This window comes from Diadema antillarum, unplaced genomic scaffold (assembly GCF_040938485.1).
Source record: "Diadema antillarum isolate AM-2024a unplaced genomic scaffold, OU_Dant_1.0 scf00000092, whole genome shotgun sequence".
NCBI classification, from domain to species: domain Eukaryota; kingdom Metazoa; phylum Echinodermata; class Echinoidea; order Diadematoida; family Diadematidae; genus Diadema; species Diadema antillarum.
The window spans coordinates 1,769,896-1,788,130 of record NW_027270981.1 but is presented as its reverse complement, the minus strand read 5'-3'; the positions used below and the strand labels follow the sequence as shown (position 1 = coordinate 1,788,130).

The 18,235-nt window shown below is 38.5% G+C and overlaps 1 protein-coding gene across 1 annotated transcript in view; it reads right to left on the bottom strand.

Annotated features, from left to right (window-relative positions):
* Nucleotides 1-9,415: 9,415 nt before the first annotated feature.
* Nucleotides 9,416-18,235, bottom strand: part of LOC139718291 (bifunctional epoxide hydrolase 2-like) — a 78,108-nt gene continuing 69,288 nt past the window's right edge. Inside the window, exons 14-19 of the mRNA XM_071629775.1 lie at nt 14,850-14,895; nt 14,362-14,464; nt 12,162-12,228; nt 11,000-11,080; nt 10,587-10,645; nt 9,416-9,497 (exon numbers count right to left, since the gene is read on the bottom strand). Coding sequence (XP_071485876.1) covers nt 9,416-9,497; nt 10,587-10,645; nt 11,000-11,080; nt 12,162-12,228; nt 14,362-14,464; nt 14,850-14,895 — 438 coding nt within the window. The remainder of the gene's footprint in view (nt 9,498-10,586; nt 10,646-10,999; nt 11,081-12,161; nt 12,229-14,361; nt 14,465-14,849; nt 14,896-18,235) is intronic.

Here is an 18,235-nt window from a genome sequence, read left to right as displayed (position 1 = left end):
ATCTCTAGAAATCTGAAAAATAATCAGTTTGGGATAGATATAATTATTTCCCCCTTTCCTCGTACTGTTGACAGTCCTTGGTTTGACGGCATTGACCTTGTCGAGCAGGGGGCGTCATTTGTTGCACGAGAGCCCTCCAACGGCATTGAATGATGAAGGTATACCCAATTATTTTGTGTTGATTCATAGCCGTGCGCCCAGGGATCTACACGACTTAATCCAGTGACGCAACAAACCTTTGTATACATACCTCGATATCACGACAGTTATTGTATACTATGATAGTGTTTATTCTGAGGGAGGCAACAAGTGCGCAACTTTAAAGATGGCGAATTCTTAGTCACCTGGCTTGCTCACAAGCAGGCGCGCGCTGGTTAGGTAAGCGATATTAGTGTAGAAGTCGATCCCCCCAAAGCTGACAAACATGACTTGTGCAGTGGATCACGTTTTCGTCGTCAAACTGTATATCCAAGTCTATGCTGCATGTTGCAAGGTAATGCAACGAGGGAAAATTCTTTCAGAAATGGTCGTCGAGGAAGTTTATGCAGGCTACAGCCGAGTTTAATCAAAATTAAGTCACTGTCTCCACACGTATGTTTCTTGTCTGCGTGTCTGTATGTCTTGTTCAAATGCCTGTTTCATGTCTCTGTGTTTGCTGTTGGGCACAAAAAAAAAAAATGAATAAGTGTAACGATTATAACTAGAAACGGGCTTTTTAATCATAGAAAAAGACAATACTTCGTAATACCATGTACACCGAGAAAACTTGTCTGTAAAAAAAAAACAACAACAAATTACTTCAAGGGGCTTTTAAAACATTTAATCATTGTCTGCGAGACGTTGCGATTCCCACAAATGTAAAATGTAGTATTATGTGAATCCCGTAAGTATATGTTTAGCGTTGACATTGGAATAATTAACGAAAGCTGTCAACATGCGTCACGAGATATATTTGAACTTAATCATCCTGGAGTTATGTTGTCATGACCTCTGTATAAGAACGTTATTATTATTATAGCTATTTTTTGCAACTTCCACAATAACTTAGCTACACTCTAAATACTGATTAATCCTAATTTCATGAAGCATTCTACTTTTAAAAGTCTACAAAGTTTAGTATAAAATCAGTACTGAAGTTACTGTAGATGAGTAGTATAGATGAGCGCGCGTTTTTACATAATATGAGTTTATGTTTGTGCATTTGCATTGCCTATTGAACACAGTTGAGGGCGCTGTGAGCTAAAATTCGTCAGTTTTGTGAAGCCTGAAAGGGTTGGAAGTCGAGACCTCCGGATGATTTTCAGATTCTTACATTTGAACAACGATAAATTACTCATTCAAATTCATGAAATTCTTCCGTCGAGGTGTTTTTTATTGCAACTGATTGACAAAATGCCCTACATCGACGTAAATAAGCAATGAATCATGAATCCGAATCACATTTTGTCAAACAGTTGCGATAAATTATTTATACTTGACTACAGAGTTTCAAAATCTATAATGATTAGGATAAGGAATAAGAATGACGTATTCAAAATTTATACCAAATTGCAATGAACAAGGATGATGACGTGACAGCCTCACCATAAGAATGCATGAGTTGGGGCTCAAGGAAACAGAACAAAAGAAGAAGGTATGCATAGATTTCACACAGGTGAACTTGTCAATAAAGCGGTATTGTAATGAAATTACACTGCTACATTTCTGAAATATGTGAGGCTCTATGTCATCAACACTGTTCAGTGTAAATTGTTAAAGATTTTTCAGAATATTGATTTCTCTGCTCAAAGACCACAATAGATTCCACAAATCTATACATGGAGCATTCGATTTATGTAGGCCTACTACGTGTACATGATATGAAAATATGAAAATCGTCTGGAATGCCCCTTTAAGATACAGGTGACTACAATGAACGTCAGTTATGCACTGTGCTCAACACATGCATTATGCATGCTCGCACGAAAGGAGAAATATGATAGATTGAGAAAGCTTCTGAGTGGGAAAACGACACATTTGATAGAATAATGATAAGACCCCCTGTAGGAAGAATCTGTAAGCACTCTATAGGAGAGGGGGAGGGGAGTTAGGGGGTTTTACTCCCCTCCCCCGGGCTGCCAAATGAAAATGGGATGGTCATAGAAAAGCGCCATCATGTGTGCAGACCCAAATAGCGTGTTCGTTATAGCACTCTGTGTCAGGCTCAGCCCAACAGCAATAATAATAACAATAATAATATTAGATAAATCAATCAATCAATCAATCAATCAATCAATCAATCGATCGATCAATCAATCAATCAAAAAAATATATAAAACGTGAAGACTTTTTTTTGTTGGCTTGACATGACCCATCCTCATTGGGTCACCCCCCCCCCTCACTTAGCAAAGAGCTATAGATCCGCCCCTGCATAATGGCATAGTTCGTGTTAGATCGCGAAGCGCAACCACAGAACGAGCGCAACGCACCGTACCATGGGATCAAGATTTATAGGGCTCACACCTGTAAATAAAATGGAATGTCCCAGACCCCTTCACAAATTCGTACCAAAGATACCAAAATAAATGAAGAAAAAAAAATTGATTAAAAATCATTAATGCAGTTTGGCATAAAACTGAACAGCTGCAGATATTGAGTATGAATTCCTCTACAAACTGCATTTTGGTTTGAAGACGAAAGCTTTTCTCATGGAATTTGAAAGGACTATATTTCATTGGGTGCATGTACGGAAAATAGGTGATTTTTTGAGTGAAAAGAACTCGAAGTCTGGCTTTGCGGACCCTTGGACAGAGTTTGAGCCGAAGAACCTGCCTTGGGAATTTGATGGATGACAGGGTATAGCTCAATTATCCAGGTTATTGAAGATGAAAGACCTCATTTCTCCCAGCTATTTCACAGGATTTTTTGAATTTTGAATTTTAACACACGGCTCTACGGGGAATGATTTACCCGTGTAAGTCCTGTAGCTGCACCCCAGTCAACGAAGCAAAGGCTGCCCTCTTCTGTCTATTGCTATATGGGTCAAGCAATGATCCCCTCTCCCCCTACCCCCAGTTACGATTATTAGCATCAAAGTAAATGTTAATGTTGATTCCAAAGTATGAATTTCTATCTTAATCATAAAATTATCTCTCATATCTGTGTTTCCTTTACTATCTCATTCTCTTTCCTCTTCCGCCATCTCAGTCTTCGCCTGTTGGCTTCCTTCTTCTCTGTTACCTGTCGCTCGTTGAATTGAATGTTGAGTGTTGAATTGGTCAAAAGAATTGAGCAAACTATACAAGCATCCATCAATATATAGGACTGCTCCATTGTTAGCATGTGACTTAGCCCTATTGGGAACCTCAAAATTACACGCCTACCGAGTGAATTTTAGTTCGTTAAAAAAACTATTCCTTATTTTATTGTGCATTCATAACGTGCCTTGTCAAAGACATTCCTTTTTCCAAAGAAGGACACTTTCCTATTGATTCTGGTAAGAACATGACACTGCAAGATATGTCATCTTCATAAATATCTTTCGATACAAGATGGATTTATTTCCCTGTGTATTGATCAAATTAACATAATTTTCTTATTCTTAAGAAAGGCGGTATAATATTGCCAACGGAGAAAATGGGCAGCTTTCATGAACTACCATCAAAAGTGGGTTGACTGGAACTCGACGTTTCCTTGACATAAACACTCGTTATGAATACCTAAATGACGCTAAACCAGTGATCACCTCAACATCAGCTCAATGCATTATTACGTCATAATAATTATCTCTTACTCCGGTCAGTGGAAGTAGAAACCTGCACTCACAGGTCATGTATTCACTCCGTCCAGCTAGGGCGCCACCTTGCGCCACACCCATGCAGAGGCCAAACTCACTAATAATGTTCAGCTTCCTACCGGGTGTAGGGCTTATGGAGAGGAGCATGGCAAAGCCTTGCTTCTATATTAAGGATTTTCTAGTGTTTTCCACAATTGGGTGTCATATTTGTGCCATGTACTTCTCGCTTAATGATTATCGAATACAAGGCTTGGTTTGAGTTAATATATATTTGGCGCGGCCACAAAGGAACACTGTCTTTAATGTTCATAGGGAAGTAGCCACTGGACTCCCGCCTTTGCGTCCCTTGAAACGGAGTGTAGATGATAAGTACAGTGTCGTGCTACCACTACCTATTGCTGCTGTTCAATATTGCAAAATAATGCCATTCCAACATAAAGACGTGAATACGTGGAGTTGCTCTCCAAACGGTATCTAAAAGGCAACAATTTGTTTGGTGTTATGGTTTGGTCCTCCCTCCCTCGAAACCCTTTAGTGCGTGGAATTTAGCGTCTTTGGCGGTAAGCCCAATGAACTTGCCAAGGCTAACCTCAAGAGTGACATTCGGTAAGCCGCAAAAAAAAAAAAATGAACAAAAAATAAATAAGAAGGGCTACAGATAAAAGCAGGACAGGTTTCTGTCGCTGAAGCAATCTTCTGTTCGATGCCAGGTGCCAAGTGAATACTCATCAGGAAATGATTATTCCATCTCCTTTTTCATCACCTTATTCTTTTAAGATGGAGAGACAGAGACATCCTTTCCAAATCCCACAGAATTTCACATTTCTCGCCATTTTGGCACATTCCAAGCTATAAACCCATCAAGACCTGTGTATGATACTGATAGAGAACGACAACTGTTGTTTTTCGCAATATCAACGCGGGTGAGAGAACCCAACCTGCACATGACTAATCTTGACTGGGATGGCGCTCTTCAACTTCTACACATTCTTTTTTCTTTTTTCTTTTTTTCGCTGAGGGCAATGGACGAGCCGTAAAATGGACCCTGGTTCTTTTGTTGACAGTCTTCTAGATATTCATCATATTACTAATACAACACAGCTCAACTCGATGCTGCCCTACGGAAAGTGTCGATCCTACCCCCTTTCCCTCTTACACCCCCCCCCCCTCCCATTTCATCTCATCCAGGACTCCCATCATGTGGGCGAGCGATCGAAACTCCGCGCGCGTCATCATATCACTCACTCAACATGGGGAAAAACAGAGGTAGACGAAGAGTAATATCCAGTAATCAAAAACATGCCAAGCGTAACGAAACAAATTGGCTGCACTCAAAGTTTGCTTGCAGCAAACCAATGTTTTGCATGCTGTCACACGAGATATTAACATTACGCGTTGGTTTTTCGCTGCTCCCCTCGCAAGGCGGCGTCTGACGGACAGACGATTGCACTCAACATTAGGGTCCTGGCAATATTGACGTGCTCTTCACGCACCACAGACTGTGTCACGCACTCGCCAGAAAGAATCAGCCGTTTTTCGCAGCTCCCAAATCCGGAAGCCATCATCTAATGTACAGAAAACTGCAGGCGACATGTACACGATGGGTGTCCCTTGTTAAACCCTCTTCCGCTTTTCAACTGTCATCATCGTTCTTGGCAAAAACAACAAACATCCTGGCAGGGGGAGACCAACTTCGCGGAGGTAAAGGACACTACTGACGGGGAGTAAGATACATGAACAAGCATAGAGCTTTCCATTAGAACATGCATTGTCAAGTTGTCTGCGGATACAGGCGGGTTTAAGGGATTGAACAGACCTGTGTGTTTTGACTGAAATTATACTGATTATACGATGAACTTCGTGGTATGGTTGCTCACGGGGAAGCTGATTATCATAATTGTTCGTTATCCAATTTTTTTTTTTCAGCTCGACATAACAAAGCAGATGTAATTAGCCGTATTAGGACAATCCCCCCCCCCCCCCCCCCGGCTAAATACTGGCAAGTGTTAGGGTCAGAGTAAAGATTAGGGTTAGGATAAAGATTAAGGTTAGGGTTTGGGATAGGGTAAGGGTTAGAACAAGGGTTATAGGGTCGGGATTAGGCTCAGGATTGGGATTAGGGTTAGGGTCAGGGGAAGGGTCTGGGGTAATTGTCCTGGGGGTAATTGTCCTAGACCCGTAATTAACAATGCATTTTATCTTATGAAACTCCGCTTACTCATCAGGTGGGATTGCAGATAGGAGTAGGCCTACTTAACATCATGTGTAAAGTCTCTACATCATCTACTCTACATCTTTTATAGCCTCATTCACTACTTGACAGCGATGTTCGCCTTTGGTCGTTTTGATATCTCGCCTTTGTAATACACATTGAACCTATAGATGTGAATATCACACAGATATTTTCTTTATAAACACACACTCTTAACATTATGATTTTATATGTATAAAATAACGAATGTATGGTGTATATGTAATTATCTAATTTATCCTGGGACCTACGACTGAACAAGTTTGCTTTAACGTAGGCCCCTCTTATTTCTCGTACTATGTGCAAAATAGCCCAACATTATAGTGTAATCAGACCTTAGTGTTTATATTGAGACCAGCTCTTGTACATTCCGGTGCAGTTTCACCTAATTTATGCTTTGTAATTTTGGTGTTGTATAATTGTATTTTTTCTGTACCATTTTCGAGAGAAAAGTGGAAAAATGAAATTTAAATTGAAGTTAAAAATGACAATGAAATTATACACTTGTGCAATACAATGAATATATATATGCGGACATGTGAGTATTGACATACATGTATTATGTCGATCAAGTTTACAGAAACAAAAACTGCATATCAATTATCGTGATTCGTGATATTTCAAAAGTCGACATAATGCGCGGTTGACTACTGCTGTAATCTCTCAAAAATAGACATTTTAATAGTATCTCCATCCAGTATTCATATCATAATTCACATGATTTATCTCCACATGAGAAACGTAACTATTATAGTGAAAACTGTACAAAATGTGAAAACTCACCCACAGGAGTGTGAACTCAACATACCGCAGAGTGAATTTATGATCGGCGCCATATACTCCGTAGCATCGTTCACACGACAAGGTTCTCTCAGAAATTTATCATACACCAAGTGCAAAATTACTTTGGCAAGGCTTAGGTGAAGTATTTACAAAATATGAGTCGTCGGTGCGTTAAGTGAACAACCAAGAACGGATCATCTTCTAGAGAAATACGCAGATGGCAGAGCTGAATTGGTTTTAAAAAGTTAGTCTTAAGCTTAATCATATCAACATGCACAACATCAGTAAATAGTTGCAGACATTTCCCTGCGAAACTTACGCCCATACAGACATGCATAGAAAGAAATAATTAATGCTAAACATAAATGACAGATAACAAACTTGTTGCACGAAGTTAATGCATTACCCAAAAATGATAATATTAATAAAGGTCATCTTTATCCAGGGTAGCCTCTTCAGTGTTGCCACTGCTCTGTTTTAGAGGGCCCTGCCATTACTCTAGCGTTACCAGGTACCCATTTTTACACCTAAGTCGAGAGGGTGGGAAAAAAACATATTGTCCAAGGACGTAAGCTCTGGGCAGGAATCGAACTTCTCGGGTCCTCCGATTGGGATTTGGGAGTCTTCAGTAAAACACTGTCTAACAACATGAAAATGCCGTACACATGGGACCGAAATCACTTCCACCCAATGCCTCAGGTTCGATTCATTGAGAATAGATCAAATCTATCCCCAGCTTTCAACGATGAAGGAATAGGTAACACACTCCATCGCGCTCAAGAAGACAGCACTGAGTACAGTGCAACAAACAGAACATTTTTTTTAAAGTAGTGAAATCGGAGCGAAAAAGAAAGAATGTTCAGTTATAAAAATTGTTCAATTTCCACAGTTTCCACAAACAGCGATATAATGATATACATTCACATAATAATTATGCAGAGTATACAAGATAATGAATCTCGTTATAATCTAAAAATTCTCCCTTTGACTTGTACATGAAAGATATTGTAAGATGATTATTTTTTGGTCGATAATCAAAAGGTATGACCTCTCCTTATAAAAAACAAAGCACAAAAACAAAAACAAAACATCTCCTTGCTGTGGCTCCTAGTTCAGTATTTAAAACTAAGAATATACAATAATTGGTGTGAGTCATTTTCTTCTCTTCAACTGCTTTAAGAAAAAAAAAATGCTCGCCAATCAATTATTATTATACATGTGGGGAGAGAGCATTTTCACCGTATAATATTATTATACTCTGCACATTTCGTTATGATCGAGATTGTGTCACTGTGTGAACGCATGGAATGAGAAAATCCAATAATATTCTAACATTTTCTGACACTCTATGACTATTCTGAATGTCGATTGTCTAATTTTGCTCTCTTGATTTAATCAGAGGTAACGACCAGATGGAGTGAAGCGCCACGACAATGTGAATATACGACACCATTACATGAAGCATTCTTTACGATCACTGATCCCTGTGCATAATAGATGTTCCAAAATATACAAATTGATTTACAGACATTTACAGTACGTAAGTTACGCGCCAACATAACACCACTGACGTCATACCTTGGGTAATGGTATTGACATGTATTTCAAAATACACTCAAGGAGCACACAACAAATAAAAACACAATGACGTGTTGTATAACATTTCAGTTGTATATAATCATACCTCCAGCAAGTTTCATCACTTCCCCTACATCAAGTTAAGGCTATCTATTTCAAAACCATATAGAATTATACCAAAGAAATCCAGGAAACATTTAGTACATTTACTATTCCAAACCTGCAAGTGTGTTGTGCATCCTTAACAGGTGAAACGTTTCAAGATACAATCTCCCCTTTTGTACCTCAGTAAGCGTATGCATCTCGTGCATCGTTTGCGTTGGTTTTGACCTTTCAACTCTTCTTCCGTCGCCCCCTTTCCCTGTCCTTTTTAGTCTCTTCCTCTTATTTCTTCAACGCTAATCCATTTTCTCTTTCTCCTTTTCTTTATCAGAGAGCTACCTCGTGTTTGTTTTTCAAGGCAATTTGCCTAGTTGTGCTAATTCAACAATTAGTTATTGCTTATGTGGAGACTGCAAACTACAAACCCTGCTTTTGAGCAGTCCCCTCCATTTCTCAACGATTTGGATTCAGTAGGTTTTGTCATAAAAATCACAACATCTATGATTGTACCTCAGTTCACAGTATTTTCGTTTATTACAATGCTGTAGTGATTTTGTGAAATTCTGTGTAATCAAAGCGTTTTATTGCAATTGCATTTTTGACGGAAAATAAAATAAATGAAATTGAATGAAATGAAAGGAAATGAAATGAAATGTTTCCCTCTTGATCTGATCAAGGAGGTATCACTTCATTGATGTAATGGAGAGTTCTTCCTCCGAACGGTTGTTTAGAATTTGTTCGAGTTCGAGTGTGAAGTCACTCTGTCCGTCCCCGCGGGAGCCTCTTGTATCCTATACGCCGCGTGAGACGACGACGTGCGACGACGCCGACACAGTCCTCTTTCGCCGGCGTCGGCGACCACGGTGTCCTCGATGACCCGATAAAATCCGTACTTCCGATCCTTTCGCTGGACCCTGATGTAGGGTCTAGAGAGGAATGAGGGGTGTGTTCTCGCCATTGTGGATCTTGGACAACCATTCGTGGAGAATTTTGTTCAGCTCACTGGACCTAGAGAAGAAGAATAAGAAAAATAGGACAGCTTTTGAGTAACATTTTCAGCCCACATTCACTTGATATTACATCCATTACCAAGGCATTTGAAACACTATATTTTGAAGCCCATGTTATATCTAACTCTGACTTGGTGTAATACCTGAAAATTATATTTTGAAAGTCTCATCAAAGTATCCAGTTGCTTGTAACGATAAACGTTTCTCAAACAAGCATCTGGATGTTCATATCTAAACCCGATGAGCATGCTCGTGGCGCCTTCGTAACTTCTGTAATAAACCGTCGCATTCTGAAGTTTAGAAGGGCAGAACTTTTACCAAAGATTCAACCGTGGTCTACCCTTAGTATGATCATTTCACGGAAATATAATAGAAGCCACCATCTCAACTGTTCTGTTTGACTGTTTTCGTAAGGCGTCATCTCGTGACTGGAACTCCAAGACTTTTAGATAAGGGAACAGGAGTATGAAATGATGCGCAAAAAATAAAGAAGAGCTCCAGAAGCATGCGCATTCTGAAATACTCGCTACCATTAAAAAAAAAAAAGAAAAATGTTCGCGGAGTATGAAAAAAACAAAGCAGCTCGATACTTCTCGATGTTCCTTGACATAACCACAAGAAGTTGTTCAAATATTAGGGAAAATTATGTTTGCAAAATCATGCTCACAGTATCTGCACAGATATTTGAGACTCCATTCACTGATATCTGCGTTTTATTCTTCCAAGGACCCTTTGATGATGATGAGCAAAATCTTATGTAAATGGTAAGAAACATAATGATGATAGCAATGATGATAATAATGATTATGATGATGATACTACTACTACTACTAATGATAATAATAATAATGATAATAATGATAATAATAATAGTAATACTAATAATGATAATGATAATAACAATAATGATAATAATAATAATAACAATGATCATAATAATAGTAATACTAATAATGATAATAATAATAATAACAATGATAATAATAATAATAATAATGATAATGATTATAGTGGCTATTTGTATAGCGCGGAGTTTCCCCTTTCTGTGCTCATGGCGCTTAAAAAAAAAAAGAAGATCTTTAGTTACCTTTCCTTCTCTGTCAAAGCGTCGTATTCCGCGATATGACTGTGATCCAGTTCCGGAATCTGAAAATAAAGACAAGAATCAGCAAAGTTGTATTAAAAAAGATACACATCTGTTAAGATTGTAATCATACATACTTCAGATTTGTAGAAGTTCAAGAAGAACTGAAGCTCCAAAGTCTATAAGCCGTGGGATTTTGAAGAACTCGTCTAAGATGGGAACGAAAAGTTTTTTAATCTCCTCTTCCATGTATGATACACTTATAACCTATGGTCCGTCAAGTTGGTACGATGGTTTCATGTTTAGATAAAGGAAGGAGATGTCCTGTGACATGATTGATTCTATTTCCCGATTTTCAGACGTGTATCATGTTTGGACGGCTATGACATCTGGTCATCGTAATCAGCTGGTCTTACCCAACTCTGCAGGCTGCTGACGTCCACCACGTCTCCCTTCAATCCCTGGCCCGAAGTCACGACCAGCGCTGGAATTTTAAGCTGAAATGGAAGTAAATTGAACATTTCTTTTGTAACTGGCAATCATTTTCCACTCTTAATGTCTATAATTCCTAGTGTGACTATCTCTCTCTGGTATAGGAGAGTCATGTTGAATTTCACCTGACAACAAGTGAGTCATACAGTAATGCACAGAGGGCTCAAAAAGAAACTCTTCGAGACACCCACAACATTTTCCATTTAACACATTTAAAACCATCCCAACTGAAATTATAGCAGGTCTATACCCAGGGATATGCTTGGCATAAATCCTGACAGTTACGTATTGACTCATGAGCAATTTAAGTACATCCTACATACCTCGATCGTGGTAACTCATATGCTGACTCTTGAACAAGTAGCTTAAAGGTCCAGTTTACCTTTGGAAGCAGTGATTTAAAATTTTTAAAGATGTCCCATTTGATGCATATGTGAGGGTCAGTTGTATCACAAAATATCCTACCATATAAACTTTTCACAATAAAGCCTAAAATATAAGGAAATATCACTATTTTCCCCAATAAACCACAGCTGTAGACGGTTTAGTCTGGAAACATTTTTATTAAAACTATTGTTCACATTTTGCATATTGAACAATACTTAGCGTTGATTATACTGGTTCAAATTTTTACATTGGTTGCTTCTATCTCTAGCTCACATTTTAGAACTACTTTGAACCACTATTGGTGGGCTTTTGTTTCATCTGCAAATGGTAAATCATGCCTTTAACACCGCCTACGAAAAATGAATATATACTAGAAGAGAACCACAGACAAAGACGCTTTCTCGATGCCCTTATATGTCATAAATCTGCGATGACATAATGAGATACCAAAATAAGCTACGTCAGCCATTTTACCTGACATTACCTGGCAATCAAATTGACATCCCAGCTAGTCCTGTTCTAAAAGATACTGCATAAAGCCCTAGTAAGTAGATACGTGTAGGTCTAATTTTCGCTGTGTTTGCATTTCAGCTCGGTAGCCCAGGAAAAAAAAAAGGAAAAATAAGAAACATTATTTTGTTTGTTTTGTATGCTGCTCTGTTCTGTATTGTTCTGTTCAAGTTCTCCTTCAGAACTTACCATCCGGCCTCGCAGTCTCCGGTTGTATTCCCAGTTGGCAGTGTTGTTTCTGAACCAGCCGATCTCTCTGGAGAAACAAACAAACAAACAAACAATTAAAACCAGACTTGAAAAGAAGAAGAAGAAGAAAAAAACACATCAAGCAAAAACGATGTACCAGGTCTCACACCTGGTAACTTTCGGTGAGGTTCCCGCCCCGTTCCCCCCTGACTCATGCCGCCTTGTCTCTACACGGGAATTTCCAGTTTCAGAACTACGTGATACCTTTGGCAACGATTTTGGTGAACGAAAGATTAGTTGATAAATACCGATGATAATCAAGTTCATATGGAAATGAAGTTCATATGATAATGAAACGATGTTCATATCATTTAGTTATAACAGGTACAGCAAATGATGCAGACATACAACCAGCACTTCCACAAACTTTACATGATGATAATATTGGTATTAATGATGACACTTTACAATCTGCATTTATTCCATTCACATAATATATTTGGGTTTAGTTCTCCTTTAATAATAATAATGATAATAATAGTAGTAATGATAATAATAATAATTATAATGAGAATGAGAATGATAATAATAATAATAATAATAATAATAATTATAATGATAATAATAATAATAATAATAATAATAATAATAATAATTATAATAATTGCATTTATATGGCACTTCATACTGGTGTTTCAAAGCGCGCTGGTGCTATTCATACAAACAGACTAGAAAACACAATAGCACTAGGACAATTCAAAACCAAAATAACAGTAACAAAAGAAGAAGAAGGAGAAGAAGAAATAAAAAGGCATGACTTCTTTATTCAACAGGGTCCAGGTAAGCAATATTTTTTTTTTCCCAGGAAATGGGAGAGATTCTCCGATTCCCTTCACTATGTACTTCCAGGAAACCGATGTCGCGATGAACGAGGATTTGTAATATTTCCATTTCATGTTTAGTGTTTCCCCCACGAGATTACGGGTCACGTGGGACCACTTTCCGATGTTTCCGATGCGATACGGTTTGATGAGATTGAGGAGCGATATGCTATTTATATCCTCGATGATGAATCATTTTGATCCATAATGCTCAGGAATCAAACACTTTAACTTTACAGATAAGTTTGCAGCTCTTAAGAAGAAGGAGAAAAAAAAACCACGAACAATAACGTTATTTTCTTTTTTGACTAGGCTTGTCATAATAAATCGATGTTCTCCTAAGCGGTTCAAGTTATGTAGGCCAACTCTTGGTTAATCATCAGTCAAACTGAACTGACAGAGAAAACAACTCCAAGAGCAATAACGCAGAAATTCCTTTAAAGAATTGCATTGCATAACACATAAGATGACCGATTTTGTCAGTATGACCGAAGGGAAGGCGGTCTATACAGTATATAATTCCACCCCCACCTTTTTAAGGCAGACATACACAAAGAATCAACTTTGCAGAAACTTAAAGAAGACTACATTTCTTTTATGAATGTGAAACTAGTAAGTCAATCTGGAACGAAACTGAAAAATGGATAAATGAAGGTTCTAGAGCATAGATAAAATTTAGCCTGAAAAAATATTATTTTTGGTTTTAAGAAAAAGAGAAACGATGCTCTAAATTGTGTTGTGATTTTGATTAAGCAACAACTGTTCGTATAAAAGTTAAAAAACAAAGTCCCTAGGTTTAACTCTATGAAGAAAAATATTATTGACTATCATGCAGATGAGAGATATATTTATTCTGTATCGGGTACTCTCAACAAATTCAGTTTAAAGTAGCAGTCACTCCAACATTTGTTTGTGTAAATGTTTATGAGAGAAATATTAAGAAAAAAAAAGGAGATTATTGTTGAATGCTCTGAGTTTTGTATTATGTTGATATGGAGACAATAAAATAGTCCATGGAGGGCAAAAAAGTTTGGGAAAAAAACCCAGCATCCTATCAGGAGAAAAAAACAACGTTGTTCCTATAACAATTATAACCTAACCGTGACCTCAACCCCGGCCATAAAGTAAATAAACAAGCAAACAAGTAAAGATTAAACAAAACAACACTAACACCGTTTTACAAATTAATGGGCACAAACAAAAGTGACAAAGGCTCATATGTTTTGAGTTTGTACAGCGCGATTTTATGTTAATACTAATTGAGTTTTCGCTCGATAAATTGGCATTTGGCATACAGGATCTTGATATAAAAGTTGCACCTTTTCGTTGACGTTCTGGACGGCTTTTTCCTCGTATTGCAACGATGTGGGCATAGGCTGGCGAGAGAGAGCCTTGTCGGGGTGCCAATAAGCGATGAATCATCTGCAAATGAAAATAATGACACACAGGATGAAAATGATATCAGACGCAATGTGTTTGCCTGCATATCAGTTGTAGTACAGTCCCACGTATCCGGTATGATGATGGGTTCAAAAAAAGTATTTGACGGCACCTGAAAAGGTTGTATGTAGTATATGTTTACATAGATTGATCTCGAAGGCATACCTCTGGCCATTTCTTCTTTAGTCGCTCTTTTTTTAATTTGAGGGGACTACATTTTTTTTTGAAGTGAGTTCGTTGAAGCATACTGCGATTCTACTGACATCGAGTTGCTACTTTCAGAGAAAAATGAACAAGCTTCCCAAATTTGATGTGATACTCTGTTTCATAGAAGTTGCACTTACAGAGGAAAGATGCTTTTCCTTACCATTTCTACACACGTCAGGGAGTGAGACTTCACCGATGTCATTTTCCTGCAGATGATAATACAAAGAAATTACAAAAATGAAGGAGGAATTTTGAAGATAAAGTTTCTGATTAAATATAAATCTGATTTCAATAATTAGTAAAAAAGATTCTCTCTTATAGAAGGGCAGATAAGCCGAAAAATTGTGCAAAATTTGACTAAAGCATGAAACTTTCACCAGTGTTAGTACATGTTATAAGATTGATTTTAAGATCGGGAGGTAAGTCTGAATTGACCTCTGACGACCTCCAAAGGTCAATGACCTCAAAATTTGATAAGAATTGATATTTTGTGTCATTGATTAATGTTAAATATGGTAATGATGTACTAAAAACTCATTTTTGTTACAGGGAATTGTCTTCATGCTCCATAGAACCCTGACAGGTTTCTACCTTTGACCTCTGACGACCTCCAGAGGTCAATGACCTCAAAATTTGATAAAAATTGATATTTTGCGCCATTTATTAATGTTAAGTATGGTAATGGTGTACTAAAAACTAATTTTTGTTACAGAGGAATTGTCTTCATGTTCCATAGATCCTTGACAGGTTTCTACCTTTGACCTCTAATGACCTCCAGAGGTCAATGACCTCAAATTATCAGAATTTTGATATTTGGTGCAATTGGTTAATGATAAACATAACGATGTCCTAAAAATTCATTTGTGTTACAACTGAATCGTTTTCCTATTCCTCAGATCAAGGGAAATTATTTACACGTCTCTGCCTTCGACCTCTGAGGACTGTGACAGGTCAAAGACCTCAAAATATCAAAATATTGATATTTGACGTATATTCAATGATTAATTGTATATCTGGTGTGCAATGATGCATTATGCTATTAGCATTATTTTATACTACAAGAAGTGTCTTCTCATTCCACAGAACATTGGTCATTACCCTGTGTATATTCAACTTTGACCTCTAAGGACAACGTGTGGTCAGACTTTTAGAATATCAAAATTTGTGTAGGATTGCAAATATTGATGTTTGGCTTCATTGGTTTAATCCTAAATGTGCAATCATGTACAAATCACGCCTTGACGTTATAATCAAAGTATGTATGCACGTTCCACAAAGCATTGGTTCATAGTAACAGGTCTCAGGAATGTGAGCGGTCAATTACTTCAGAAATGAAGCCTACGTGTCTTCAGTGATGGCAGTGACTTCAAATATAATATATATATTTGGGTTAGTTATGCAGACTAGCTTGCATGAACTTATGTGCAACATTATCCGATTTGCACTGGACAAAATTTGTACGCTTAAACATGGAAGGTGGGGTGAGGAATACCATATTTTGGGTTGATGCTTAATAGTTTGTGAACAGGCATATGGCAAACTAAGTCCCTTGAACTGGATGAAAGGGTGACAGATGCTAACTAGAAAACAACAGGCCCACGTCATCAGGTGTACGTCACAAGCCAGACAACCCGAGTCGTATAGCACATGAGTTACGCAGCTCACGAGTCATACATCCCGTGACCTAAACACTAGATGAACAAGGTCAATGAGCTCCACATCAAATATAATAGGCCCACAAGCTGTGCGGTCCGCGAACTCGACACTCGACGAAAACAAGGCCCACGAGATTTATATATGTATTACATCAGAAAGCTTAATCTATTCAGTGTAGGTCTTGTGGACCTCCCCCTCCCCCTTGTGTCGCACTCTTATGGGCCTGGTTTGCCTAAGTGTCAGGCTCATGGGCAATGCTACCTAGTTTCGAGCTGGCGGGCCTTGTTGGTCAGTGTCAAGCTCGTGGGCTGTATGGTTCCGATGAATGACTCATGGTCCTGGAGCATGCAGTGACGTCATGGACCATCTGGAAAGCGACATACTGTGAGGCATAACATGCATTCCACGTGAAGCAACCCTGTGTCTTGCAACTTGCTACTGTCATCCAATTAAGTTTGGGTCATTACGTCAGGCAATTTAGGGCATTTTTCTATGACTTGTTTAGGTACCTCAATTCCAAATAGGAGTGGAACTACTATTTACTCTAACTGTCTTCTTTGTGCTCGATACTATTTGGGCCTGATGGCCAAGAGTTGTGCCCCCATGCCCAAATATTGGTTGTTTCCAATATGGCCGCCATCCGGTTTGAATCCAATGTGTGCATCAGGGTACGCTGGCAGCGGGTAATATCACCTGCATGACCCGGTTAAGACTCTCTGCCAGCAAGTGATGATTCAGTGTAACCTGCTGAAATTGGTCTAGATCTATACCCTTGATCTCTTTCAAGACAGGGCAGCATCTGCGTCTTCAGTGAAGCACGCGATTGAGCCTACGTACATTGCACGGATCGGCACACAGATCTCCTCCACGAGTAAACTGGATAGACATCCTGAGGTCAGACCAGCGTTCTTGTAGGTGCACAGCCACTGTATGCGATCATCAGAGTCTTCCACTGGGCAATATCTAAACAGTTTGGGTGAAGGCAAGCTTGTCTGTATGATGAGTGCATTGCACATAGAGTACAGGATGCACGAGATGATAAGAAAGCTTCTTTTTGACTCACGGGATAGGCTACAATCCTTTCTCAGGCAGAGGTTCTGAATTATCGGGTCGTGCTTAGTCTGCACACAGTGAGCTGAATACCATATCAAGTATATGTGTGTAATGATTGTGTGTAATGATATGGGAGAATTACACGGAAAAATCAAAATACATGTTTATGTATTTTACGTGGAATCAGTTCCTGTCTGCTGTCTTGGCAGAAATGCATCAATCTTGCAATGTTGTTGTTTATCATTTTCCCTCTCCATCACGAGTATATATGGAACGTGTTGATCAAAGTTTTTGTGATGTCGGAAAATGCGAGGCTGTATTGCAGGTGGCCTATTGCAGGTGGCCTTCAATTTGTTTTTCACAGTATATTGGCATGTTTAACAGACTGTAACTCACCAAGATGCCTCTTGAAATGTTTTGAAAAACTTCTGCTTGATTTCACATGAGCGGATGATTATCAGTTGTCTTTCAGCTATCATCTTGTGTGAAACAAAGCATTGTTTCTCTTCAAAAGATAGCGTGCCAATTAATCTGCACTTACTGTTGGTGCTCTATCGGCCCTATAAGACATTCAAACCCACCTTCAGCCTGGACATCCGTAGGCGTTGTGGTGTCGGGCGGGAGCTGAACATCTCTCATGAAGCGAGACTTCTCTTTTCTTTTCTTTTCCCCACTAACAATGTGAAACACCTAGGTATGTTGTGGTATGTAAACGTGGTAGAGCGAGACTTCTCTTCTCTTTTCCCCACTAATAAACAAGTTTAGCAGGAAACATAGAAGCATTCGCACATACTGTTTACATTTCTCACAACATGCTTTTAACATCGGAATTTTCAT